Genomic DNA, 26,884 nt, shown 5'->3' on the forward strand with positions numbered 1-26,884 from the left:
ATTAATTAAGAGAAATAATTTTATTAGCTATATTGTTTTTATATTTCTCTAATGTAAAAATTCTTTACATTCAAATTCATCAATTGATTATATTCGCTACATTGTCTAATATCTTTTTTTGTGCACTATTTTTAAATTAAATATCAAAGTTATAATACAAAATAATGCTATATATTTATTTACCAACTATTTTATTAATACCATGAAAAAATTTTAAAAAATATAATTAATAAAAGCCAATCATATTAACTACTTGAGGGATTTGTTGACAAAGAGATTATTCAAATCACACAACAAATTGAAGTGAGAACTACCTCGCAATGTCCTTGTTTGACAATCAGCAGTTAGCGGTTAGCGTTAATGGATTATATTAGCGAATTTGACCAGCAAATTATATCAACAGTTGGCAAAAAGATATTTGAAAAAGCGAATTTGACCAGCGAATTATATCAACGGTTAGGGCTGAGCATAATCCGAAGAAACCGAAAAAACCGGCCGAACCGCGAACCGAAATAGACCAACCGAACCGAACCGATATCCGAGTTGCAAAACCGAACCGACACCTAAAACAACGTCGGTTTACGGAGTTCGGATAGGGTGGGTTAAAAATTCACCCGACCCGTCCGAATACCCGATAAAAGCTAGGGTTGCGTATGTAGATAGCAATACGACGTCGTTTAGGCTTAGTATATATATATGTTGTTACTCCTAACTCCACACTTGCGCAGTCAGTCTCTTGATTCCTTTCTCTTGCTAGGGTTTCCAGACGAGAGCTTCTCTTCTGAGTCTTCTCTCATTCTCTGAGACTCTCAGTTCTCTCTGGTTCTCTGCGCAGTCTCACACTCTCACCTTGCGATTTTAGTCCTCACTCCTCAGTTCTCTCTAGTCTTTCTGTACTAGACAAAGACTACCTTCTTTGTAGTGTATACTCTCCTTGTCCGGTTGGTTCTGTTGGTCACTGGTGGAAGCCCTCATGCCCTGACTGGTGTAGTGGTGCTGTGGTGGTCGTGGACGTGGTGCTGTGGTGGACTACTGGTGTCGTCGAGACGTCGACTTCCAGTAAACTGAAGGCCTGAAGGCTGAAGCCCTCGTTCTCCGGGGTATTTGTGAGAAAAGAAGTAACTCGCTGACCCTATTCTTAAATTTATTGTGATGTATTATGTGGTCTCTGTGATATTGTAGTGGAAGCACTGACTTTGTGTCTTTGTTAGTTGTTACTGCAAACCCTAGTTTTGTAAAAGTTATTTCTTAGATATGTTGGCATATTGCTCTGAGTTTATTGCGAATTTGTGATCTATTTTGTGTCTCTGTGATAATGTGGTGGAAGCACTGACTATGGTTTCTATGATTCTCTGAATTGTGGACTGTGATTAAGTCAATCTGTTGAGAAGTTCCAGATTGTATATCACTTGTCCCTTGTCCCTTGTCCCTTGTTTGTGATGTTATGATACTTGATTATGGTTTCTATGATTCTTTGAATTGTGGACTGTGATTAAGTCAATCTGTTGAGAAGTTCCAGATTGTATATCACTTGTCCCTTGTCCCTTGTTTGTGATGTTATGATACTTGATTATGGTTTCTATGATTCTTTGAATTGTGGACTGTGATTAAGTCAATCTGTTGAGAAGTTCCAGATTGTATATCACTTGTCCCTTGTCCCTTGTGGTGGAAGCACTGACTGTTTTAACTAATAAGAGTCTGTTTAATTTGAGTGTTATAAACTTATAATGTCTCTTAAAGGCTTTAATTGGTGGAAGCCCCTTAGAAATTCAGTTAATGATGTTGATGAAATGAGCTGTTTTTATGTTAATTTGAGTGTTATAAACTTATAATGTCTCTTAAAGGCTTTAATTGGTGGAAGCCCCTTAGAAATTCAGTTAATGATGTTGATGAAATGAGCTGTTTTTATGTTATAACAGTCTCTGATTCATCTGGATATTTGAAATATATCCCTGAATCTGGATTTCTTTGTAAGTTTATGGATGTATTCCCTTAATTGTATTTGTATATTTGTAATTTTGTATTGAATAATGCCCTTTAATTAATTATGCATTCCTGTTTAATGATGACACAAAATGTGTCTGATTCTGGAATGCTTTTGAATCCTGTTGTGTGTACTGATAGTTCACCATTTTTAGATGGATAATATCAGTATGCTTGGTACTCCTGGTAGTCAACCTCCCAGCTCCTCAATTGATGGACCTTCAGGGGTGGAAGCCCAAACTGTTGAGAATCAACAGAATGAGCAACCTCCTACTGCTGTTCCAGCCAAGAAGAGGAAACAGGTTGCTTCCAGATCACCAGTGTGGGATCATTTTGAGGCAATAAAGGACACTAATAATGTGGTTGTAAAAGGCAAATGCATTTATTGTGCCAAAATTTACCACTGTGAGACAAAAAAACATGGGACTTCTTCCTTAAGAAATCACATGGTTAGCTGTTTGAAAAATCCTCACTCCAAGGAAACTAGGCAGTCCCTGTTAACATTTCAGGTTGTTACATCACTTACAGATGGTCAGCCTACTGTGGGAGAAATAGGGACTTGGGTTTTTAATCAAGAGTCAATAAGGAGGGCCTTGGTTGAAATGATAATCATAGATGAATTGCCTTTTAGGTTTGTGGAGGGAATAGGTTTCAGGAGGTTCATAGCTATTGCTTGCCCTAGGTTTATAGTTCCATCCAGGTGGACTATAAGTAGGGACATCCTAGTTGTCTATGATGAGGAGAGACTGAAATTGAAGCAATTTTTAAGGGGAAGCAGTCATAGGGTTAGTATCACTACAGATTCTTGGACATCCATCCAAGGAATTAACTACATGGTAGTTACTGCCCATTTCATTGATTCTGAGTGGAAGCTTCATAAGAAAATCCTTGCATTTGTCCCTGTTACTTCTCACAAAGGTGAATATCTAGCCAAAGCCCTAGAAAATTGTTTGCTTGAGTGGGGGCTTAGAGATGTGTTTTCTGTGACTGTTGATAATGCCTCATCAAATGACACTGCTATGGTTTTTCTGAAGAAAAAAATGTTGTCTTGGGGATCATCTACTGTGAGGACAAAGTATCTTCACATGAGATGTATTGCCCATATCTTAAACCTAGTAGTTCAAGATGGTCTTAAGGATTGTGATAGTTCAGTTAAGAAGGTTAGGGAGGTGGTTAGATATGTTAGAAACTCTCCTGCTAGACTCAAGAAGTTCAGGGATTTGGTTGATTGGTTGAGTATTGAACAAAGGTCTTCTTTGTGTTTAGATGTTCCAACCAGATGGAACTCTACCTATTTAATGTTGCAGTCTGCATTAACTTACCAAAAAGTGTTTGAATCTTTGGAGTCTGATTGCTCTTTTAAGTCTGATTTGGGTAATTCAATTCCTGATTTTATGGACTGGGAATCTGTTGGCAGTCTGGTTCATTTGCTGAAGTGTTTTTATGACATGACCATTAGAATTTCTGGTTCTTTATATGTCACCTCAAACACTTTCTTTACTGAGATTTCTGATCTGTACTGCCTATTGAAAGGCATGGTGGAAGTTGGTGGGCCAGTTGGTGTGATGGGGAAAAATATGAAGGCAAAATTTGAAAAGTATTGGGGTGATGTGGAAAAAATGAATCTAATGATATTTTTTGCAAACATTCTAGACCCTAGAGACAAGTTAGAGTATATGCCTACTCAGTTTAATCATATGTATGGTGAGGAAAAGGGTCAAAAATTCTATGACAAAGTAGTTGCTGGTCTTGCTGAGTTATTTGATGATTATTCTACATATGCCTCTTCTTCTGTCCCTTCTATGCCTGTCCCTTCTGTGCCTGTGTCTGTACAGCCTACATCTGCCTCTTCTGTTTCTGTTGGGAAGCCACAACATTTTCTGAAGTCCCAAATTAAAAAGCAAAGATTGGAGTCTGGGGGTAAGAAACAAACTGAGTTGGATATGTACTTGAGTGAGGGAATAGTTGAAGAGGAAGAATCTTTTGACATACTTGGATGGTGGAAGATCAACTCTGCTAGGTTTCCAGTTCTGTCTAAGCTTGCTAGGGATGTCCTAGCCATTCCAATCTCCACTGTAGCCTCAGAATCTGCCTTCAGTACATCTGGAAGAGTATTGGATCCTTTTAGGAGTTCTTTAACTCCAAAAATTGTGGAAGCATTGGTGTGTACACAAGATTGGCTTAGAAAGCAAAATACTCCTTTATGTATTGAGGAGAATCTGGAAGAGTTGGAGAGGTTTGAAAAAGGTATGACTTTGTAGTTTGAACATTATAATCCTTTATACTTATATTTTAAATTGCTTAAATTGTTAATACTTTTCTTGTTTATTTTGCAGAGTTAAGTGGTGATGGTGGAAGTGGGAGGTCTCTTGGTTCTACACTTGCTACAATTCCTGTAATGTTATTATTTACATTACTTGATTTTATTGATTCTAACTAAATTGCAATCTAATCTCACTTGCTATTTTTTGAGCCCACTGGACATCTCACATCTGTAAGTCTCAGACTCTGTAACTCTGTAAGTGTGAAGGCCTGGTAACTTGTACTAAGTTGCTGCCTCATGTACCTTGGGCATTTGGTAATGTATGGACTCTTTTATTCTGTCTGTTCACTTTAAGTTGGCAAGTTTGGCAATGATGAAGCTTCCACCTTCAATCTGAAAAGGAAAGGATTAAGTTGGTCAGTTGCTCTATACTTAAGGTATATTGAAGCAATAGGCCCTTAATCCAAATGATATGTAAAATATGCTTACTGAGCCAATATTTATATAATCCCTTCTCTGTTTTTCATTTTCTAATGCTTGCTCAGTTGCTTTACTTGTTTACTTGCTTGTGTACTAATTATCTACACTAACTTGCCACAATTCACAGGAAGAAGAATAACTACTCTAATTGTCTGAATTCTAAAAGTCTAGGAGTTGCTGAATGCTGAGTTGCTGATTTTGGGTGAATTTGTTTTTGTGGGGCTTCGGTTTAAAGTTTAAACAGTTATGTAAATTTGTATGTAGTAAGTAGTATACAAGCTAGTATGTATGTACTTCTGTAGTTTTTTTGGAGTCTTAGTCTCTTAGACTCTTAGTCTTAGCCACTTAAGAGTTAAGACTCTTAATGTTAGTTAATAGACTACTTAGTAATACTAATTACTAACTTAGTAACTTAGTATTACACTATTACTGGTATTAGTCTATTACACTATCATTCTATTAATTATTTACTTATTTATTCAGTATTATTCAGTATTTCAAACTTTCAGTTACTTATTATTTTGCTTTTGATTTTAATTTATGAATTTTTGATTTGATTTCAACAATTGTTAATATCCGAAATAATTTCGGATATCCGACCGACCCGACCAAACCCGAACTAGGATATAACCGACCGGATAAGTCAGCATTTTTAAACGGATAGGGTAGTCAAAATACAAAACCGAAATCCGAACGGATGCACCTATCTCTCACCCGATCCGTCCGAACCGTCCGAATGTACACGCCTATCAACGGTTGGTAAAAAGATATTTGAAAAAATTAGCTGTTTAGATTAACATGTAAAATGACCTAAGGGTATAATAATAATAATAATAATAATAATAATAATAATAATAATAATAATAATAATAATAATAATAATAATAATAATAATAATAATAATAATAATAATCCTATATATAATAAAGCTATATGGTCTTGTGAAAATTAAATGGTGATAATCAACATTTAATTTTCACAAGACCATAATAATATTGTTGTTAATTATAATAACAATAACAATAATAATAATAATAATAATAATAATAATAATAATAATAATAATAATAATAATAATAATTGCAATAATAATTGCAATAATAATAATGATAATAATGATAATAATGATAATAATTGCAATAATATATATATATATATATATATATATATATATATATATATATATATATATATATATATTTATTTATTTATTTATTTATTTATTTATTTATTTATTTATTTATTTATTTATATATATTTCAATTTCTACTGGCAAATTATTGTGTGAACGATTGTCCACATAATTGTATGGATCACGAATATCAAATACATTGTTAATATATTAAAAATACATTATTTTTCTATTGAAAGTACCTTACATACATATATAATGTACCCTTAGTATATTTAAAATATACTTTTTATTGCATGCAACCTCAAAGTTCATAAGTTTGAAATTACTATATGGCATAGCTAGGCGGCCTAATATTTAAGATTGTTGATGTGCATATTAAGGACTACGGAGACAAAGATGCGTTATTCGTCGATTCATCGGATACTATCCAACAACACTCTCCAACTTAATTGACGTGAAGTAGGCTTAGTAACATTAAGATTATATTCTCGAATTTTTAGTTCTCATCTTTTATTGATTACACACTTAATTCGATAGTATTTTGAAGAAAAAATCAATGTTTGAACTAAGATTGTGATTTTGGTCTTTAAAGGTCAATTGTATGTTGCTATATCTAGAGTTAGAAATCTCAAAGGTCTAAAAATTGTGATCCGTGGTGACTCTAAATTGTAATTCAATTACTATTGTAGTTTACTAAGTTCTTAAAAATTTGTAATATTAAATATTATCTACTAAATTTTTAATATAGTTTAAGATTTGTAGTAATCACCCACCTTAAATATTATTTTAATTGTAAATATATTTATGTTCATAATTTTATCATAGGAATTCACACATAATAATTATTAAATAACAAAAATTTTATATATAAATAAACCTCATATAGAGTATATTTTTATAACATATTTTCCGTGCATCGTACGGGACAAATACTAGTAGTAGTAATAATAATAATAATAATAATAATAATAATAATAATAATAATAATAATAATAATAATAATAATAATAATAATAATAATAATAATAATAATAATAATAATAATAATAATAATAATAATAATAATAATAATAATAATAATTACTCTATTTTACTCTTATTAAATTAAATAATAATTTAGTAGCTACAACAAAAAATAATACATATGCATTTCTTTAATTTAGAATTATGTGTCTACAATGTCTGTATTCAAAAAAAATTATTCATTATCAATAAATTAAATAAGAAAAATAATTTAATTAGTTATATTGTATTTATTTATTTTTCTCCAATATAAAAATTCTTTACATTCAAATCCATCAATTGATTATATTCGCTACATTGTCTCTACAATGTCTTTATTTAAAAAAAATATTCATTATCAATAAATTAATTAAGAGAAATAATTTTATTAGTTATATTGTTTTTATATTTCTCTAATGTAAAAATTCTTTACATTCAAATTCATCAATTGATTATATTCGCTACATTGTCTAATATCTTTTTTTGTGCACTATTTTTAAATTAAATATCAAAGTTATAATACAAAATAATGCTATATATTTATTTACCAACTATTTTATTAATACCATGAAAAAATTTTAAAAAATATAATTAATAAAGCCAATCATATTAACTACTTGAGGGATTTGTTGACAAAGAGAGTATTCAAATCACACAACAAATTGAAGTGAGAACTACCTCGCAATTTCCTTGTTTGACAATCAGCAGTTAGCGGTTAGCGTTAACGGATTATATTAGCGAATTTGACTAGCGAATTATATCAACAGTTGGCAAAAAGATATTTGAAAAAGCGAATTTGACCAGCGAATTATATCAACGGTTGGTAAAAAGATATTTGAAAAAATTAGCTGTTTAGATTAACATGTAAAATGACCTAAGGATATAATAATAATAATAATAATAATAATAATAATAATAATAATAATAATAATAATAATAATAATAATAATAATAATAATAATAATAATAATAATAATAATAATAATAACTAATATTATTATTATTATTATTATTATTATTATTATTGTTTTAAAAAAATAAAAAATATATATATAATTAAGCAATCATATTAACTACTTCGGGATTTTTTGACGAAAAGAGTAATCAAATCACACAACAAATTGAAGTGGAAACTATCTCGCAATGTCCTTGTTTGGCAATCAGCAGTTAGCTCTTCAATATTAGTATATATTTAATATTTTATGAGCTAATTTTTATTTGCTCTCCCTTATGTCCCGTATTTGGTTTCAACAATACCTATACAATTATTTTGTTGACAATTATAATCAATCTTGACTATATTATCTTGCATTTGTAAACTTAGAATTGCCTATTTAAATACGCAAATTTAACATTCAATTATCTATGTATGAACAATTCCAATAAAATCTTGTCTTGATATATATATATATATATATATATATATATATATATATATATATATATATATACCTTTTACTTAAGGAATTTAGATGCCTTATGGCTATATAGTCTAGTGAGAGTAACAACAAAAGAATCTATGGAGAAATGGTTAGATAAGGCCTGGTTTGGAACTGCAAATCCATTGAACTCACTAACCTTGACTGGCTTGTCTCCAATAATCCTGAGCTCAGTAATTGAGCCTCCCTCACATGCTGTTAAAGACCTGAAACATGTACTCTGCAACATGTCTTTTGCACTGGAATGAATGCAAGAGCAATCTGAGATTATTTTGCTAAGTTCCTAGGGCTTAATATTCAGATTAGTCTCCCTCACATGCAAAGCTCATATAAATCTAATTTTTTGAATAATAAAACATAAACTGATTATTCAACTTGACAATAGAAATTAAGGAATATATAAAATATCAAATATGCAACCACATTACTATTATGATTTGAATACTTTGCTCATTTTAGAACATAGAATAGTCTTTGGCTAACAATATTTTACCATGCAGATTAACTTCATTAGCAAAACAATTAAAATAAATAAAAGATGAAACTATGCATTGCACAAGTAAGAACTGTGTATATTTCTTAGTTTAATAGCTACATAGCAAGTGTTCCATGTACCTTCACCTGCCTTTGATTGTTTTCTAGCTCATCCCTATGGTCTAGCTCATCCCTATGGTTATTGAGGACTTCAGATGCTTTATATATGTACATCCAGAGGAAACTAACAATTTAGTTTCTTGCAAATGATGACAATAGAGTCTGATGCATTTTTAGAAACATCTCTATACATTTGTTTCCATACACATTGTAAAATATGTTATATGAATCTCTTCTCACCTATTTCATACTGTTTGGAGTGGATTTGATCCTTTGGTTTGTCTCATGTGGGCTTCTAGCTTTCTCTTGGGCATTATCTACCATTTTTTGAACTGTTAGATTGAATTTCTTGTACTGTATTTTTCTTTGTTTGCAATGATGTTAACAATTAAAAATGCAGGCAAATGATCAAGTTGAGTTTGATGAGCAGGGATAAAAGTCTAGCAATATAGTATATTAATTTTAAAAACATGAATGCTTCTTGTATTACTTACCTCTCCGTTTTATTTGGCTTAACTTGCTGCTACTTGATTACTTGTGGCATTCTTAGCTTTCCCTTTCTTAATTTAGTTGATCACAGTCTTACAGAAGCAACTGAAATCAAAAGAGAAACGAATTAATGGTTACATTTATGCAGAAAATGTCTCGACGTCAAAAGAGTAAATCGTTGATGTCCCAACCAACAGTATCTAATTCTGAACGAAATCAACTACCAAGTCCATCAAATAATGCCCCAAACTCCAGCCCACCATCAATTAGTTTCCCACAGTCCAGCCGAAATAGTGACTCAGAGCGTACTATATCAGCGTCACCAGATAATAGTCCATCACCTCCAACTTCACCAAGCAACAGGCCCACAATACACCCTGTTGGGAACAATTCGTAAGTTTTATATTGATAATTCTAATGTGTTAACCTTTATCTCTAACATATATAATATATAATTTGTTACAGGTTTGAACCATGCAAGGCGCATAGAGAAATTATCGACTGTGTTACTAAAATATTCCCTGATGCAATAAAGTCATACAGTGCAGCTCCTAGACATATGAAGGATGTTTGGTTTAATGAATTCAGGGTAAATTAGTTTATAACTGTTATTAGTAAATATGTATTAACAGAATATATGCATGCATGCAATTGATATTCATTTACTAATTACAGTTTTTATTTTATTTTTTTTTATCAAAGAAATCATATAAGTGGAAACCGGAAGATGAGGAAGCTATTCAGAGAATATTTCACAGCAAGGCTGCCAGGAGACTGTCTGACACATTGTATGAGGTTCGTAGCAACTTGGCAAAGGGTAATGCACCACCAAAATGGATGCTTGATACGGTTTTAGCTCAATATCGCAGTATTTGGGATAAAGATGAGTTCAAGAAGACTGCAGAAAAGAATAAAAGAAATAGAAATTCTGACTGTGGGGGATTGGGACCGTCGCTACACACTGCAGGTTCAATCCCCATCACCGAGCATAGGAGAAGATTGGTAAGTCATTTACTACTATTTAAATACAGTTTATACTTAAACAACAATATATATATTTGGTTTATTGTTCTTGGATAGAAAGAAAAACATGGAGAAGATCCCTCCCATGCAGCATTGTTCCAAGCAACGCACAAGCGTAAAAAAGATGATGAGTTTATTTGCAAAAAAAGCTCAACTAGTAATGGTAAGATACTAAAACTTTCTTAGCATTAAAACTGTAGCTCTAGCGACTTTCTTATCTTTTATCTATGCCTTGGAGTCATTTCTTGTCTGAATTTCAGATTTATCACACCATGGACATAAGAAACCTTATGATTGTTGGAGTCTTTGGATGTAATTATACTGTAATACACATTGATTAGTAAAGCACACTGCCAGTTTAGTAATACACTGCCAAGTTCAATACACATTAAGAATGATCGGCATGGTTGATTAGCAATACACATTGATTAGTAATACACTGCCAGTTTAGTAGTACAATGCACACTGCCAGTTTTGTAACTACAATTTGTACATACTGTTAGTTTAGTCATTTTATTAAGTAATGTGTTGAAAAAATGCACTTGTTTATTTAGTAATACACATTGCCAAGTTCAATTATTATATCTTTTGATTATACATGTTGGAAATAAGAATGATTGGCATAATTGATTAGCAATACACATTGATTAGTAATCTTATTATTCTTTGATTATATCCTTTGAATATCTGAATATAGGAGACTGCAAATAAGAAACGACAAACTCAACCGGAGCTTCCAGATTCAAGTATATGGTATGAGGTAACCGGTGGCCAACAGAAAAGAGGGAACGTTTTTGGATTCGGATCAGATAGCCTACACTACTTTCCTGAGGTTGTGAGGCAAAAGAATTTAAAATCCGGGTAATCTTCCTCACACACAACTTGTGATGAAAAAATTAAGCAGCTACAAGAAGAGAACAAGCAGTTAAAGGACAGATTTGCATGCTTGGAAGCTCAAATTGCTGCATTTTGTGGTTCAAATCAGTCATGTTTTCAATCTACAAATCTAGTCAGCCCTGAAAGTAATGGTGTTAGGCTAGAGGATCTTGGATTGAATGATGGAACACAATCTCCAATGCAAGAGCAATAGGTCAAGATTCTAACTTTTTTGTGATGCTACTTGTGATGTACAAATTATTTTGATTTGTGTAGTAGCATTTTAGTAGGTCAAGATTCTAACTTTTTTATGATGCTACTTGTGATGTACAAACTATTTTGATTTGTGTAGTAGCATTTTAGAATTGGAAAACTAGTTTTTTATTGGAGTAGATGTTACAATTGAAACATTATGTATGTAATTAAACTTGCTATTGGAATGTATAATATTTGTAGTGTTATGAAATTACTAGTTTTAAAATTGTGAAAGCAGTGGATAATTTGTAGTAAAATTAGCAAAAAAAAATTATACCTTTTTTTTTTAATATTTACTTGAAAACAAAAAATTCTTCGATCTTCATTTTCCGACCACATATTGGTCGGAAACTCCAAGAATATTCTTGGATCCTATTTTCCGACCACAAAGGTGGTCGGAACAATAGGATCCGTCCCATTTGCTAGACCGTCGTTTGTTTCCGACGGTTCTATACAAGGTGGTCTCTACTTCCGACCACACAAGATAGTGGTCGGAATTATCGACTGGGTGTTTTCCGAATCCCCTAAATGGTCGGAAAAGTGATCGGAAACGGTGTTACCGACCGAATTAAGGCCATTTCCCGACTATTTTGGGTGGTCGGAAATCTAATGATTTCTAGCAGTGGGAGACTCAATTACACTATCAACTTGACTTAGTGGGCTAATTTTCACTTGACTTAGTGTTCAAATTTACATAGTAACCCGGTAATAATTATGAAAATACCCACTTTATCAAATCAGAGTATGGAAACCCTTGGAATTAGAGATTCAATTTTTTGGAACAACAAAGTTGGCTTAAATTAAGTATAGCTTCAACGGTCGTAAAAGATTTCGTGAGTGATATATCAAATTAAACGGCGTAGAATGAATTACGGATTCAAATGAAACCACGATGTGAACCGCCATAATTGGCTTCCACTTAGAACGTAGTGGACCAATGGTTAACTCTATCGCTAATGAGATTTCGTCATTTCACTTCAATAATTTGCATTGACACGTTTCTAAGGCCAAGAGGTGGAACTTCGGCAAATTCTACTGTGGAGTGTGGACCATGGTCTATATAGCAGTATGAACAGTGAAGTATATATCATTTTAATTACACTTTAATTTTATTTGACAATATTGTTATGTTTTTTAGTTTTATTTTCCTCCATACTAATTTTATTATAGCAATACAAAATATCATTTTAATTCTATATAATTTCATTTGATAATGTATAGTATTGCTTGAACTGTATTTTTTATTTATTTCATCTCCCACACATACTAGTTTAATTATAGTAATGTTAAAGTATTATTTTAATTGCACTTTAAGTCATTTGACTATATATATTATTGTATATGCTCTGTTTTTTTTGTTTCATTTTCTACACACACTAGTTTCTTTATACTAACATTAAAATATCATTTTAATTCTACTACAGTTTTATTCGACGATCATGGTCCACACAATGTGTGGACCATAGACTACATAACAATTGTGGAACTTCCATTCAATGTATATTTATTAAACTCAAGAGTATTGAATATTGTTAATAATAGTTTCAATTAAATAAAATTCTTTTGGAAAAATGTTCAAATATGCCATTGAACTTTACTCGAAAAATCAATTAGACCTTTAAACTTTCAAAAGTTGCAATTAAATCTATAAACATGTTCTTTTGAAGCATTGAAACTTAAAAACCAGTTGGTGATCTGAGGTTGCAGGTTATTAACATTCGAGGATCCTCCGACAAATTTTCGGCAACAAAACATCGGCGACCTTCGATCGCTAGTCGCGTTTGGAGAAGGAGACAAATTTGGTCACCTTCTCCGGTGACTAGAGAAGGCAGACCAATTTGTATGCCTTTTCCAGTCGCCGAAGAAGGAGACCAACTTGGTTTCCTTCTCCAAACGCGACCGGCAACCGAATGGTCGCCGGTGTTTTGTTGCCGGAAATTTTTTGGAGGATCACTGGAATGCTAATGACCTGCTATCACAAGTCACCAATCAGTTTCTGGGCTTCAATACTCCAAAATAATATAATTATAGGTTTAATTGTAAATTTTGAACGTTTAAAGGTCTAATTGATTTTTTGAAAAAAGTTCAGGGGCATATTTGACCATGTTCCCAATTCTTTTTTCGAAGTGTTGAATTCCCAATCCCGACTCGACAGGACATTTGAGATGATGTAAATCACTGTAATTTAGTGACTTAGTATGCTTATGCGCACAAGGGATCTACCTACTTTGAGCATAATCCAAGTATTGTCGTTGTCAAATTTCGAACATTGATTTCCTCTCCCAATTGTCTAGCTACTTAAACTAATGAGTTAGTGCGAGCACAATTAAATAAAATTGATCTCCTAATTCTACATTCGGTGACACTTTTATTATAATTTGTAATCTATATAATAATTACTAAATATAACTTTACAAATTGGAGACTATATTATTCAAAAAAAATTATAAAAAATGGAGACTACAAGTCTACAACTATAAATAAATAATGCAAAATGGACTTTATCATATCAACACAGCTCAAACACGTCACCAAAATTGTCTTCCATTACAATTTACAAGCAATCCCACGCGGCCAAGCCTTCCACTAAAGAATATATATATATTGCATACTGCTTCAATTCCTTGCTTCCTCTCTACTAAGAACACATGGGAACACTAGGCATCTATAAATGCCACCATATAATTAAGTTTAACTACATTTAAATTTTTTTTTTTAAATCAACTTTTATATGTTTTCACACTCTATCAATCATTATTTATATTTAGGTCATACATGATGGACGACAACTTTAAAAATTGTCAATTATCTTGTCCCAACTAAAGAAGTTATCATATCGTCGTATCAAAATATTATTTACTTAAGGTTTTCTATTACAAAATAAAAATTAAGATTATGATGGCCACCAAATAAAGAGACATCAACATCAAATATGAATTGTTTCACTTGGAATATCTCAATAGTTTTCCTTCAATTCAAGAAAATTAATGTAAATAATTTTACATGCTTCTTCAATGTTCCTTACTTGTATGCCTCCCTTCTTCTTCTTCTTTTTTTCTTTAAAAAAAATAAAAATAAAAAAAATCTTCTATTGAGCATCGGCTGGGTTGGCTAAGTCTAGCCCCTTCTCGATTCGAGACGTGGCGTTGTGGCTTACCATGAAAAGAGGTAGTTAAATGGTTAATGTCTACCTACTTATCACCAATTGGTTTTAAGTAGGATATGACAACCAGACTTACCGCAGTTACAGATGGGTGACGCCCTGAAAAAGTAAGCATAATGCAGCGCATGACACCCTGGCAGGATGAGTGATGTCTTGAGAAGTAAGCATAATACAGCGCTAAGATCCATCATCATCGTCTCCGCTCAAACATTTTTCCTTCCAAAATTTTGCCATAAAACTTGTTAATTTTTCTTATAAAACATGTTTAAGTTTGAATTATAAAAATGATATATATAGTACTTTGTAACAGCAATGTAAAAGTAAATAGTACTCCGTAGTTCATAATAAGCCCAGTATAATGTCGTGTTTTTTATTAGGATTGAATCAACACAAATTATTAAAATATGTGACAAATAATTATTGGTGGGTAAAAATTAATTAATTTCATAGTTACAATTAACTTGATTTGACTCTTAAACAAGTTTGGAAGATAAAATCAAGGCCAGCTCAAAACACGACTAACAACCAAAGGACAAAAATGAAAAGAACCAAATTCTCAATCGTCAGATACCAATTAAATTAAATTAATTGAATAAAGAAAAGAAAATAAAAAATTCAAAGGAGTAATGAGTGAGTTGGGAGTATATTCCCCACCCAAGTCTTCAACTCGCAAAGGAATCTCAGGCATTTGTCATTCTCCTCGTATTCCTTTTATCCTGTCTCACGTACAAACAAACCCAACCCCAATGGTATCAGATTATTTGTATGGGTTAATTTCATTTTTATGCTAGTCTAGATTTATAAGTGTGATATTATTTTTTAGTTTTTTTTTTTTTCAAAATATTTCCTATTAATCTTAGTATTATTATGACATGATCATTTTTATTCTCCGCCAACAAACTTGTTTAAATGACATTAATTAAATACGAGATCATTTTAATGTTTTTATATAAAATGAGTTTACCCATTATATTTTTATTTATTTTTATTTTTAAAAAATAATTAATTCACAACATAGAGTCCCCTATCTTCATTGATTGCAATACGCGCATTCGCAGCCGTCAGCGGAGCCTCCACAACCTAAATCTCCGCAGCAATAGAATGACACATAAATCTAGACCTAAAAAAAAACTAACATTTAGAATTGAATAGACTGAAATGTCCAAATATTAATGTCATTTAAATAGGTTTCTTGACGAAGAACAAAAATAGTCATGTCACAATAATACCAGGACCAACAAAGATATTTTGAAAACAAAACAAAACAAAAAAAAAAGACTAAAAATATTTATAAATCTAAGACCAAAAATAGAATTAACTTTTATTTGTATTTATATATTTTGAATTTCCTATCAATATTATTGTTATCGGATAAATATTTATTTCTCTCCTGACCAGTTGTCCCACTCAAAAGATGTGTCAATTGGGGATTATCATTGTGTCCGACGGTGGAAACTTTGGGTACACCAAAAAAAAAAAAAAAAAAAAAAGATATTTATTTCCATTTCTTCTGTTCCATCTTTCATTCTCATTTTCTAATTTCACTTTATGGAAATTTAGCATTACATAATCTGACTCGCCAATAGTTAAAGTGACAAAATCACTTAACAACAAGGCCCTACCACTATGGAATATGGATGCTCAACACCACCAACAGACATTACATGAAAAAACTATATATATAATACCCCAAGCCCAGAGCCTAGTGAACATCCCAAAGAGGAAAAAAGAAGAAGAAGAAGATGGAGTTTTTAGGTGAAGAAGTGAAGATCTCAAGCATTTATACCATTTTGGGTATCTTGGGTGGAGTTTTAGTGTATTTCTACAGGCCATATTGGGTTGTGAGAAAAGTCCCTGGCCCTCCAGCACTCCCCCTTGTAGGGCACCTTCCTTTGCTTGCTAAATATGGCCCTGATGTTTTCTCAGTCATGGCCAAACGATATGGCCCTGTCTTCAGGTAATCAAACCGACCTTAATCATTATCTTTTTTATATATATCTCCAGAAAAATAGTGTGTGAAAAAGTGTTTCTTTGTTTGGGTAAGGTTTCATATGGGGCGGCAGCCATTGGTGATCATAGCAGATGCAGAGCTTTGTAGAGAAGTTGGGATCAAGAAATTCAAAGACTTCCCTAACAGAAGCATTCCATCTCCCATCTCTGCCTCCCCTCTGCATCAGAAAGGCCTCTTCTTCACAAGGTTTCATTTTTATTTTTAGTAGCGTTGTTATAGACCGTCATCATATTTTTGAGACATTAGGTGCTAGAGTACAGTTGACCTTTTAAGCTCTAGTCTTGGCCTATACGGGCCCTCCGTCCAACAATTTCCCCCTCTTAGCATTTTTGAGATGTTAGGTACTAGACTGGACTTGGCCTTTTAATCTCTAGTCTTGGCCTTTACCGGTCCTCCGCCACACAATTCCCCCTCCCAGCATTTTCGAGACGCATTTTTGACCATCGAGACCCGACTTGTTAGAATCAAACGCTTATCACTTACGCCAAGAGTTGTAGCTATTAGCCCAGGGGCAACTTTATTTCCTTATAAACCGCATCACATTGGATCAAACGCTTACCACTTATACCAAAAGCTATAGCTATTAGTCAATGCGCAACTTATTCCCTTATAGACCGCCATCACATTTTCGATACTATTTTCTTATAAACTGTCATCACATTGGGTCAAACGCTTACTACTTATGTCAAAAGCTGTAGCTATTAGCCAAGGTGTAACTTATTTCCTTATAGACTGCTATCGCATTTTCAATATTTTCGGTGTTGTACTTGACCTTTTAAGCTATTTACCAGGCTCCGTCCAATAATCCCCCAGTCACCAAGCGTTATATTTGGCCTTTACCGACCTCCGCCCAACATTTATTTTATTGCATACTTTCTATGCTTGTTTAGAAGAAGGTAAAATTAAGGGAATTTGCAGGGATACAAGATGGTCAACAATGAGGAACACAATACTGTCACTCTACCAGCCATCTCACCTGGCCAAGCAGGTCCCAACTATGCAGTCCTTTATCGAATCTGCAACTCAGAAACTTGATTCTGAAGGGGACTTCACCTTCTCTGATCTTTCCCTCAAACTAGCCACAGATGTTATTGGACAGGCTGCTTTTGGAGTAGACTTTGGGCTCTCTAAACCCAAAGTGGGCAAAGACTCACTTAACAATGGAGTCCAAGAATTCATCAATCAACACATCTACTCCACAACACAGCTGAAGATGGACTTGTCAGGCTCCTTCTCCATCATATTAGGCTTACTTGTTCCAATTCTCCAGGAACCATTTCGCCAAGTACTTAAGAGGATACCCGGCACGATGGACTGGAAAGTGGAGAGAACAAACAAGAATCTGAGCGGGCGCCTTGACGATATTGTGGCGAACAGAATGGAAGAAAAGCAGCGGGGCTCGAAGGACTTCTTGTCCCTTATTCTGAGTGCAGTGGAGTCTGAGAAAGTGGCAAAGAATGTGTTTACCTCGGATTATATCAGTGCAGTGACTTATGAACACTTGCTGGCTGGATCAGCAACCACATCATTCACATTGTCTTCAATTGTGTATCTGGTTGCTGGCAATCCCCAAGTTGAAAAGAAGTTGGTTGAAGAGATAGATGGTTTTGGCCCTGGTGATCAGGTTCCCAGTGCCCATGATCTTCAAACAAAATTTCCCTACATTGATCAGGCAAGATTCTTGATTATCTGCAGCTACTATAAGTGTTGGGCGGAGGCCGGTAACTGGCCAAGTCCAGCAATTGGTGATTGTTGGGCGGAGGCCGGCAATGGACCAAGTCCAGCAATTGGTGATTGTTGGGTGGAAGCCCGGTAACGGACCAAGTCCAGCAATTGGTAGTTAGGGGAATTGTTGGGGCAGAGGCCAGTGCATGGTCAAATGTAGCACCTTGCCTTTCGAAAATGTGTGACGGTATATAGAAATAAAGTTATGCCGTCGCTACTAGCTATAGCTTGTAAGTGCTTGATCTAACAAGTGGTATCAAGACTAGCAATTGCTGGGAGGGGGAATTGTTGGGCGGAGGCCGGTAATTGACCAAGTCCAACAATTGGTGATTGTTAGGCGGAGGCCTTGTAACGGGCCAAGTTCAATAATTGGTAGCTAGGGAAATTGTTGGGCAGAGATCGATAAATGGCCAAATTCAGCACCTTGTCTCTAAAAAATGCGTGACGGTATATGGAAATAAAGTTACGCATTCGTTACTAGCTATAACTTTTGGCATAGTGATAAGCACATGATCTAACAATAAGCAAGACAGAAACCAAACAAGTGGTTTATGTTTTTTAATTACTCTTTGGACTGCAGGTGATCAAAGAGGCAATGAGATTCTACACAGTTTCTCCACTAGTTGCTAGAGAAGCATCAGCACCAGTGGAGATTGGAGGTTACAGCCTCCCAAAGGTATAGCTCTCCCCACACCCCAACACTCTTTATTTTCAAAGGGTTCCTAATAGGCTGTTTGGTTTATGAACAAGCAGGGAACATGGGTTTGGCTAGCCCTTGGAGTTCTAGCTAAAGATCCTAATAACTTCCCTGAACCAGAAAAGTTCAAGCCTGAGAGGTTTGATCCAAATTGTGAAGAAGAAAAAAGGAGGCACCCTTATGCAAACATCCCTTTTGGAATAGGGCCTAGAGGATGTATAGGACAGAAGTTCTCCCTGCAGGAAATTAAACTCTCACTAATCCATTTATACAGGAAGTACACATTTAGACACTCCTCCCTCATGGAGACCCCTCTCGGGATCGAGTATGGCATCGTTCTCAACTTCAAGCATGGCGTCAAGGTTCAAGCCATCCGACGTTCTTGAAAACTCGAGATTTACATTCTAAGTTGATTTCGAGATGACCCATAAATCTCATTATTTCAAGATGATACTTTAAAAGTTTAAGGTTTAAATCCCCTCCTCTCCTCCCCTTTTTGTACCTTTTTCCCTTGTATATTTTCACCCATGTAATGCAGCAAAAGTGGGGCATATTCAGAGAGACACAAGACATTGTAAAACTCAAAAGGAAATACATAAAAGTGGACCATAGTGATGATCCACTTGAAACTCATAACTTACACAATTTTACAAGATGAAAAATCCTAGTGCACATTTCCAATGTCTCAAAAGATTTGCATCCAGGGTCTCAAAAGCATTTGAGAGACAACAACAAAGAATTGTTTCTCCTTATCCCTTCACTTCGAGAATTTATCCATTCGGGTAGGTAGGCAAAGGGGCCTTGTCAAGTTCACCGACGAAAGATCAGAAGCTGCAGTGCTTTTGGAGTCCCCGTTGCTAAATGCCCCCGACTTCTGAAGGTTAAGAAACTGAAACTCGTCCATGGACTGTCTTAGAAACCTGCTATTTCGCTGCTTGGCCTTCGTCGATTGGGTCAAGTTCATATAGTTTGGCCTACAATTGTTGCATTTCTCGACTGTTTTATCTGATGCTGACACCGAGTGTCCTGAAACTGGAGTCGTGGATGTGCAGAGCGAGGACGAAGCAGAACTCTCGTCGTATCGAAACTCAGAACTCGGGCTCGAGGAGGAACGAGTGGCTTGTCCAACCAAGGGAGGTTTTGCTGACACCCTTTTGGTCACATTGTTCTTTCTGACTTTCACCGAGCACTGCTCAGAAGACTTGGAACGGTTGTCCTTGGTGTAATCTAAGCAAACCTTGGACTTCGGGGTCGTTTCTGTTGCTTCGGTTTGCCTCTGCTCCATCAATCGGTTCTCCCAAGGCCTCGCAGCCATCCATCGCTCTAGCCAGCTCCATCCCCAGCTGTTCTTGTCCAAGTTGCAGCTCTTGAAAGAGGGAACAGATATGGTTGTCTGAGCATCAGAGCTTGATCTCTCCTGCAACAATTATTAATTCAAGAAGACGAATAATTGAATAAACGATCAATCTGTTAGACGGAAGCCAGTAAAGGGCCAAATCCAGAACCCAACGTCTCGAAAATGTGTGACAGTATAAGGAAAGAAAGTTGCGTTAATTACCTTATGAACGAGAGAGTAGACAAGTGCTCGCTCTCTCTTGAAAGCGCCCTCTTGCCTCATATGTATCTTAGCTTTAACCTCTTCAAGTGTTCCTTTACTATTACACCACCCTTCCTACAATAATCCCCAAAACAACTTGAAACTACTTGCACTTTGATATTCATTAGTCACACGAAAACCCGAGTTGCTTACCTCAGCTTCTTTCAAGCAATCGACCATGCCCCGGTGCTCTTCGAGCATCTTCTGCACAGCCTGCCCCTCGAGAGACATACGAACACGACGAGCTCTAACTCGGGCTTGGACCCGAACCAAGGCCTGCATGCACCTAAGAGTAACCGCGGCTTGCTTTCTCACCTGTCTACCACGTACCAGAGCTTGAAGCCTCACCAAGCCTTTCAACGCCCTTAAAGCTCTCCTCGCCTACGATTTCATTCATCACAGCTATAAAATTTGTATTTTGATAAACTAAAGTAACATTCCTTGTGAACAAAAGCCTATACAATTATCCCAAAGTTATCATCCAAAGCAATGCCATATCCCATATGCATAATCATTTTGTTGATATGAGAATGAAAATTTCATTTATTATTCTCTGGATTTACAAAGTTCACAAATTGCATTCAACAGGTCAGCTCAATCAAAAGGACAAGTTCCTTTCTTTAAAACACTTTCAAATCTAGGTTCTGGAGAACTCCCCGGCCTACCAACCTGGTGGTTAGGGGATTGTTGGACAGAGGCTGGTAAAGGGTCAAGTCCAACGTCTAAGCTCTTATGGCAATCTATAAGGAAATAAAATTGTGCCTTTGTGCTACAGGTTCGAGTCCCGGTAAGAGTAGTTAAGACTGGCTGGTGCTAAAAGGGAGACCAGCAAGGACCAAGTCCAGCACCATGTGACTAGGAGGATTGTTGGGCAGAGGCTCATAAAGGCCAAATCCAGCATCCTAGCTCTCGAAAACGTGACTGGTGGTTTATAACGACAAGTTACGGGTTTTGAATCCCAACAAGAGCAGTTAAAACCGCTAGTGTTGGGAGAGGGACCAGAAATGCCAAGTCCAGCACCACGTGACTAGGGGATTGTTAGGTGACACGAAAACATATTCATATCTTTGGTATGTAGGCATTTTTTAGAGACAATGAGAAGCAAGAGAAGAGCACAAGAAATTACCAAGAAGCCACGAAATGCAGTTTGAATCCTAATAGCAGCCCATTCTTGCCTCACAGCCTTGAAATCTTTGGGAGCAGCTCTCACCACTGTAGCCATTGCAGCTGTGAAAGCATCATTGTTGACTGATGAAGAATCAGAGCCTTCAGACCCACCATACATATGGCGCTTCCCTCTCAATCCCTTCCATGAAGAACCCCCACCAAGATCCCCTGATGACCCCCTCCATAGCCTCCATTTCTTGCTCTTCCCGCTCACCCTCTCCTACAAACACCACAAAAACTCAGATTTCTTGGCTAAAACTTAAACAAACACGAAAAATATTGGATTTTAACTAAACAAAATAAGATGTTTAACAGAGATTTGAGCTTACATGGTGGTCATCTTTTTCAGGCTTCTTGAATCCTATGAGAGCTTTGACCCATTTTCCAGAAGCACCCATTCACACAAGATTCTACTCTATCTGCAGAGAGGGCAGAAGAGATTTCAAGTTTTCAACTACCAAGAAGAGAATTAAAGACTGAAACTTGCAGAGAGATTTCAGGATGCAAAAGAACTAGAGAAAACGGAAATGGAGCATAAATGCATCTGAGAGACAACAGACTGGAAATTGGAAATGGAAATTAATGCAACAGAGCAGAGAGAGAGAGAGCTTTACATTCAGCTATGATAGAACGGGTCAAATCAAATCCAAGAAAAGGGAGAAAAAAAAAAGAGACTTTGAAAATTTAGAAAAAGTGATAACAAACAGAAAAGGCAAGAAAACAGCTTCACAGAGGAAGAAGGTTTTCTCAGGTTAGGGGGTGATATTAGCGGGGGGGGGGGGGGGGGGGTGTTGAAGCTATTAGCTATTGGAGTATTGGGTGTGTAGAAAAACTGCATTGCCCAATGTACAGTTGGGTTTATGCATTTTTTTGAAATTCAAACCAAGAAACAGGACAGTAGGACACAGGGCGGGCATGGCGCTGCTGTTTAACGTATAAATTTGTTTGAAAGCCCATATTTTTTTTTTTTTTTTTTAAGTTAACACCTGAATCATTACACTTCATTAAATTACGAATAGATCCCTAAACTTTCATTCTTCTTTATGCGGACTTGTTTGGTAGGTTGTACCGTTGTAGTTGTACTGGTACATTATTGCGTGAATCATATTCCAAAAAACACATATAAAGTATATTATTTTAATTCGTAAAATACATCATTCTAACATATAAAGTACATTATTTTAATTTATATATTACCCTAGAAATTTCATTCTTGCACATAAGTACATTATTCTAACTCATAAAATACATTATCTTATCACAGAAGGTTCATTATTCTAATACATAAACGCGCGGAGAACGGAATTTTTTTGTTAATATCAAAACGACGTAGTTTTGGACCATGGTCACACATCTACACAATAATTTGCCATAGTTGTAATTCAACTATAACCTAATTCTTTGTGGAGCACAATTACATTGTTCAGTTGGAAGATATTACGATTCTTTCTATTTGTCGAATTGAAATTCATAGGACTCCCCTATGAATTCTATGGAGTAATTTGGTGGTGAATGGAAAGATTAAAAAAAAATGAAATTACAACATTACCTTTTTATTATTATTATTATTATTATTATTATTATTATTATTATTATTATTATTATTATTATTATTATTAAAAAAGGGAATTCAATCCAAACTTGAAATAAAAGATGTGCTTGTGTATATGTTTGTAGCAGGAACAAATTTCGTAGTATTGGATATGATATGATGACTTATTTATAGTGTTGAAATAGATGTAGATGTTCATGTAAATAATAATTTTGAGTTTCAAATTCATTTCCATTCAATTAGTGTTAGTTTTTGAGATTGTAAAAGTAATTTATAATATAATACATGTAGTTATTGAAACTTGCAAACATACTTTGTTTGTTATAGTTAATATGAACAAAATAAATGCATTCATGACTGCTATTCTACAGTAAATTTGAAAACAATTCCAATTTACAGGTATAATTTAATGTTGTACAAATTCATCAAAATTACGTACTTTCTACTGGACGGGAAACTGAAAATTATTTTTATTTACCAAAAGGGGCTTAATTATAGTTAAGGACTAAAAGAAATGATATTACGATAACAAATTAAACAATTTTCAATACAAATTAGTCTTAGTAGGATTATATTCTAAAATTCTCTAAATTTTAATTTTCTAAAGTCGTTAATAGAACAAGAAAATTATTACTTTTGGGTGCATTGTAATTTGAGTATTTTGATGTTACATAACCTTGTTCAATTCAAATTATTTAATTATCTCAGTAATCTTATATCACCATGTAGGATTTTGACATTATGATGGAAGTAGATTACCTCTATCTTCAAAAGTATTCTTACACTACTTTTAAATATTTCAATCTTACATTTATCAAACCATTAATAATACTAATAACAACAACATTAATATACTATTCATACATACACGGTTGGAAATTATGGAATTTTCGACCACTTGAAAGTGATCTTAAATCAAGTCGAAAGTCTTGTTCCGACCACTTTTGGTATCCGGAAAAACCTTCGTTGCTATTTTCTACCACTTTTTGCTTTCAACTTGATTTGAGATTACTTTCAGGTGGCCTGGTCAGAAATTTCATAATTTCCAGTAGTGATATATAAAATAATATATGATCATGCATATATATAATTTTCATTTATCCATTTACTTATTTGTATTGATGGCATTTAAGTAATTAAGCAACATAACCTTAAATATAACCTCAAGTGAACATGTTAATCATAAAATCCTCAAGTAAATCTGAATCTTTTTTTATATGTTCGTGTTGTTAGTCTGTTACTGTTGTATACGTTCTAGTGTTCTACTAGGGTTCCCAATGTATTGATTCTATTATCAATATTTGTGAAATGTCTATGATGTTGCATGAACCTTAATTTGTAAGTGAGCCATAATTTTTTGAGTTTTCCATATGCATGATGAATTTTTATAAATTATGATATATGATTGTAACTTGTAAGTTTATAGTTAGAGAACCCTTAAATTTTGTATATGATTGTAAGTTGTAACTGTATGGTGGAAGCCTACTGACTGCGTGTTTATGTATGTTAATTGTTGAATGTTGACCCCTAATTTTTGGACATTTTCATATGAATGATGAATTTTGGTATTGAATAATGTGGTGGAAGCCCTACTGTGTATGTAATATGTTGAGCCCTAATTTTTTAGCATTTCCATTAAAATGATGAATTCTGAAAAATATATGAATTCTTGATTATGGAAATATTATGTACGAGTAATTGAGTATGACTGATTATTGCATGAGTCCAAAATTTTGGGAAATTCCATATACATGATTATGAAAATCTGATTATGGAAGTAAATTTGTAAATGTAATAATGCATGAATGTTGGTGTATGTTTAATGTTTTACATGTGGTGGAAGCCTTATGCTGTTATATTGTAATATATGTAGTATGTATTCTGTAAATCTGTAAGAGACTGATAGTATGACTGATGCCCATCCTTATAGATGGAAAGCAATCAAAGCATCAATGGAACTGGATATCTTCCATCCTCTACAGGAACAAGGAGTACAAACCCCAGGCATTGAGACAAATACTCAACAGCCTAAGGTCACTCCTTTTTGTTCATCCTGCTAAGAAGATGAAGGAGATTGAGTCTAGATCTAAAGTCTGGGATCACTTTGAAAAAAAATCCTAGATTTTGAAGGGAAAGTAATGAAAGGGAAGTGTATATATTGTACGTGCAAAAGTGTTTGCATGTGAGTCGAAAAAATATGGCACTTCATCTTTGAGAAATCATATATTGGGTTGCCTTAAAAATCTTCATTCTAAGGATACAAGGCAATCCATACTCACATTCAATATTCTTCCAACCTCTAGAACAGAGGGTTCTGGGGGGTTTTGGGGACATGCGTCTTTAATCAAGAGGCCATTAGGAGGACTTTGAGTGAGATGATAATTACAAATGAGCTCCCATTTAGGTTTTGTTGAGGGCTAGGGGTTCAAGAGATTTATTCTTGTTACTTGTCCTAGGTTTCAAATCCATTCTAGTTGGACAATTTCTAGGGACATTTACCAAATATACCTAGACGAGAGGCTGAATCTTAAGAAGTTGTTTAGGGTGGGTACTCAAAGGGTCAGTTTAACCACTGATACATAGACTTTTGTCCAAAGGATTAATTATATGTGCATTACTGCACATTTTATTGATGATCAGTGGAAGTTTCAGAAAAAAAATTATTTCCTTTGTCCCTGTTTCTTCTCATAGGGAGAGTATATTGCAAAAGCCCTAGAGAGTTGTCTACTTGAGTGAGGAATTAAAAATGTGTTCACTATCATAGTGGACAATGTTTCTTCTAATGATACAACTTTGAGTTTTTTTTTTTTTTTAAAGCAAGTTGTTATCTTGGGATACATCTTCTGTTAGGGTTCAGTACATGCACATGAGGTGCATAGCCCATATCCTCAACTTAGTGGTGCAAGATGGTTTGCGGTTTGCTGATAGTTTTATGAAAAAAGGTTTGGGATGCAGTGAGATGGGTTAGGAACTCACCTGCTAGATTGAAAAAGTTTAGAGATCCTGCTGATCTCATTGGGGTGGAAGCTAAATTAGCTTTACAGCTTGATGTCCCAACAAGATGGAACAACACTTACATTATGCATAATACTGCAATTCAATACCAAAGGGTGTTTGAAGCATATGAGAAAAATGATCCATCTTTTTCTGTTGACTTAGATGAATATGCTCCTTGTTTTTTTGGATTGGTGTTCTGTGCAAAGCTTAGTCAAGCTTTTGAAAACTTTTTTAGCATAAGTGTCAAATAGACCCATCTACTACTGCGAATTGCTCAATTTCCACCACGAACTAAATTAAGTGTCAAATAGGCTCATCTACCAGCTAAATTTGTTCGATTGGCATTTTTTACAGGTTGCCTATCTAATTATTAAAAATAAATAAATAAATAGAATTAAAAAAAATTAAAAAAAAAAAAAAAGAATATCATCCACCG

General features: G+C 34.4%; 3 protein-coding genes across 5 annotated transcripts; 2 read left to right on the forward strand and 1 right to left on the reverse strand.

The window, feature by feature from the left end:
- The first annotated feature begins 2,138 nt into the window (after window positions 1-2,138).
- Window positions 2,139-4,966, forward strand: LOC109184997 (zinc finger BED domain-containing protein RICESLEEPER 2-like). Its single transcript, XM_019334993.1, has 3 exons — window positions 2,139-4,230; window positions 4,320-4,378; window positions 4,898-4,966. Exons 1-3 carry the CDS (start codon window positions 2,139-2,141, stop codon window positions 4,964-4,966), a joined length of 2,220 nt encoding a protein of 739 aa, XP_019190538.1.
- An 11,443-nt stretch (window positions 4,967-16,409) lies between these two features.
- LOC109184984 (cytochrome P450 711A1) lies at window positions 16,410-19,768 on the forward strand. Its single transcript, XM_019334978.1, has 5 exons — window positions 16,410-16,659; window positions 16,747-16,899; window positions 17,632-18,385; window positions 19,019-19,114; window positions 19,192-19,768. Exons 1-5 carry the CDS (start codon window positions 16,445-16,447, stop codon window positions 19,519-19,521), a joined length of 1,548 nt encoding a protein of 515 aa, XP_019190523.1. The 5' UTR covers window positions 16,410-16,444; the 3' UTR covers window positions 19,522-19,768.
- LOC109184985 (protein IQ-DOMAIN 1) lies at window positions 19,647-22,813 on the reverse strand. 3 transcript variants are annotated; one of them, XM_019334981.1, is made up of 6 exons: window positions 22,229-22,813; window positions 21,859-22,119; window positions 20,886-21,113; window positions 20,694-20,807; window positions 20,194-20,552; window positions 19,647-20,157 (listed from the first exon to the last, which is right to left on the reverse strand). In XM_019334981.1, the coding sequence occupies exons 1-6, from the start codon at window positions 22,295-22,297 to the stop codon at window positions 19,893-19,895; spliced, it is 1,296 nt and encodes a 431-aa protein (XP_019190526.1). In that variant the 5' UTR covers window positions 22,298-22,813; the 3' UTR covers window positions 19,647-19,892. The 3 variants fall into 3 exon arrangements, with proteins under 3 accessions (XP_019190526.1, XP_019190525.1, XP_019190524.1); XM_019334980.1 differs by having other exon boundaries at window positions 19,647-20,552; window positions 22,229-22,318; window positions 22,514-22,810; XM_019334979.1 differs by having other exon boundaries at window positions 19,647-20,552; window positions 22,229-22,810.
- Window positions 22,814-26,884: the final 4,071 nt, after the last annotated feature.

Source organism: Ipomoea nil, unplaced genomic scaffold (genome assembly GCF_001879475.1).
Source record: "Ipomoea nil cultivar Tokyo-kokei standard unplaced genomic scaffold, Asagao_1.1 scaffold1303, whole genome shotgun sequence".
Lineage (NCBI taxonomy): Eukaryota > Viridiplantae > Streptophyta > Magnoliopsida > Solanales > Convolvulaceae > Ipomoea > Ipomoea nil.

Coding starts and splice junctions, on each gene's coding strand:
- LOC109184997 (XM_019334993.1), top strand. CDS start 2,139: ATGGATAATATCAGTATGCTTGGTACTCCTGGTAGTCAACCTCCCAGC. Junction 4,231..4,319: donor GTTGGAGAGGTTTGAAAAAG/GTATGACTTTGT, acceptor TTTATTTTGCAG/AGTTAAGTGGTGATGGTGGA. Junction 4,379..4,897: donor CTACACTTGCTACAATTCCT/GTAATGTTATTA, acceptor CTAAAAGTCTAG/GAGTTGCTGAATGCTGAGTT.
- LOC109184984 (XM_019334978.1), top strand. CDS start 16,445: ATGGAGTTTTTAGGTGAAGAAGTGAAGATCTCAAGCATTTATACCATT. Junction 18,386..19,018: donor AATTTCCCTACATTGATCAG/GCAAGATTCTTG, acceptor TTTGGACTGCAG/GTGATCAAAGAGGCAATGAG. Junction 19,115..19,191: donor GAGGTTACAGCCTCCCAAAG/GTATAGCTCTCC, acceptor ATGAACAAGCAG/GGAACATGGGTTTGGCTAGC.
- LOC109184985 (XM_019334980.1), bottom strand. CDS start 22,297: ATGGGTGCTTCTGGAAAATGGGTCAAAGCTCTCATAGGATTCAAGAAG. Junction 22,120..22,228: donor CTGAAAAAGATGACCACCAT/GTAAGCTCAAAT, acceptor TGGTGTTTGTAG/GAGAGGGTGAGCGGGAAGAG. Junction 21,114..21,858: donor CTGCATTTCGTGGCTTCTTG/GTAATTTCTTGT, acceptor ATGAAATCGTAG/GCGAGGAGAGCTTTAAGGGC.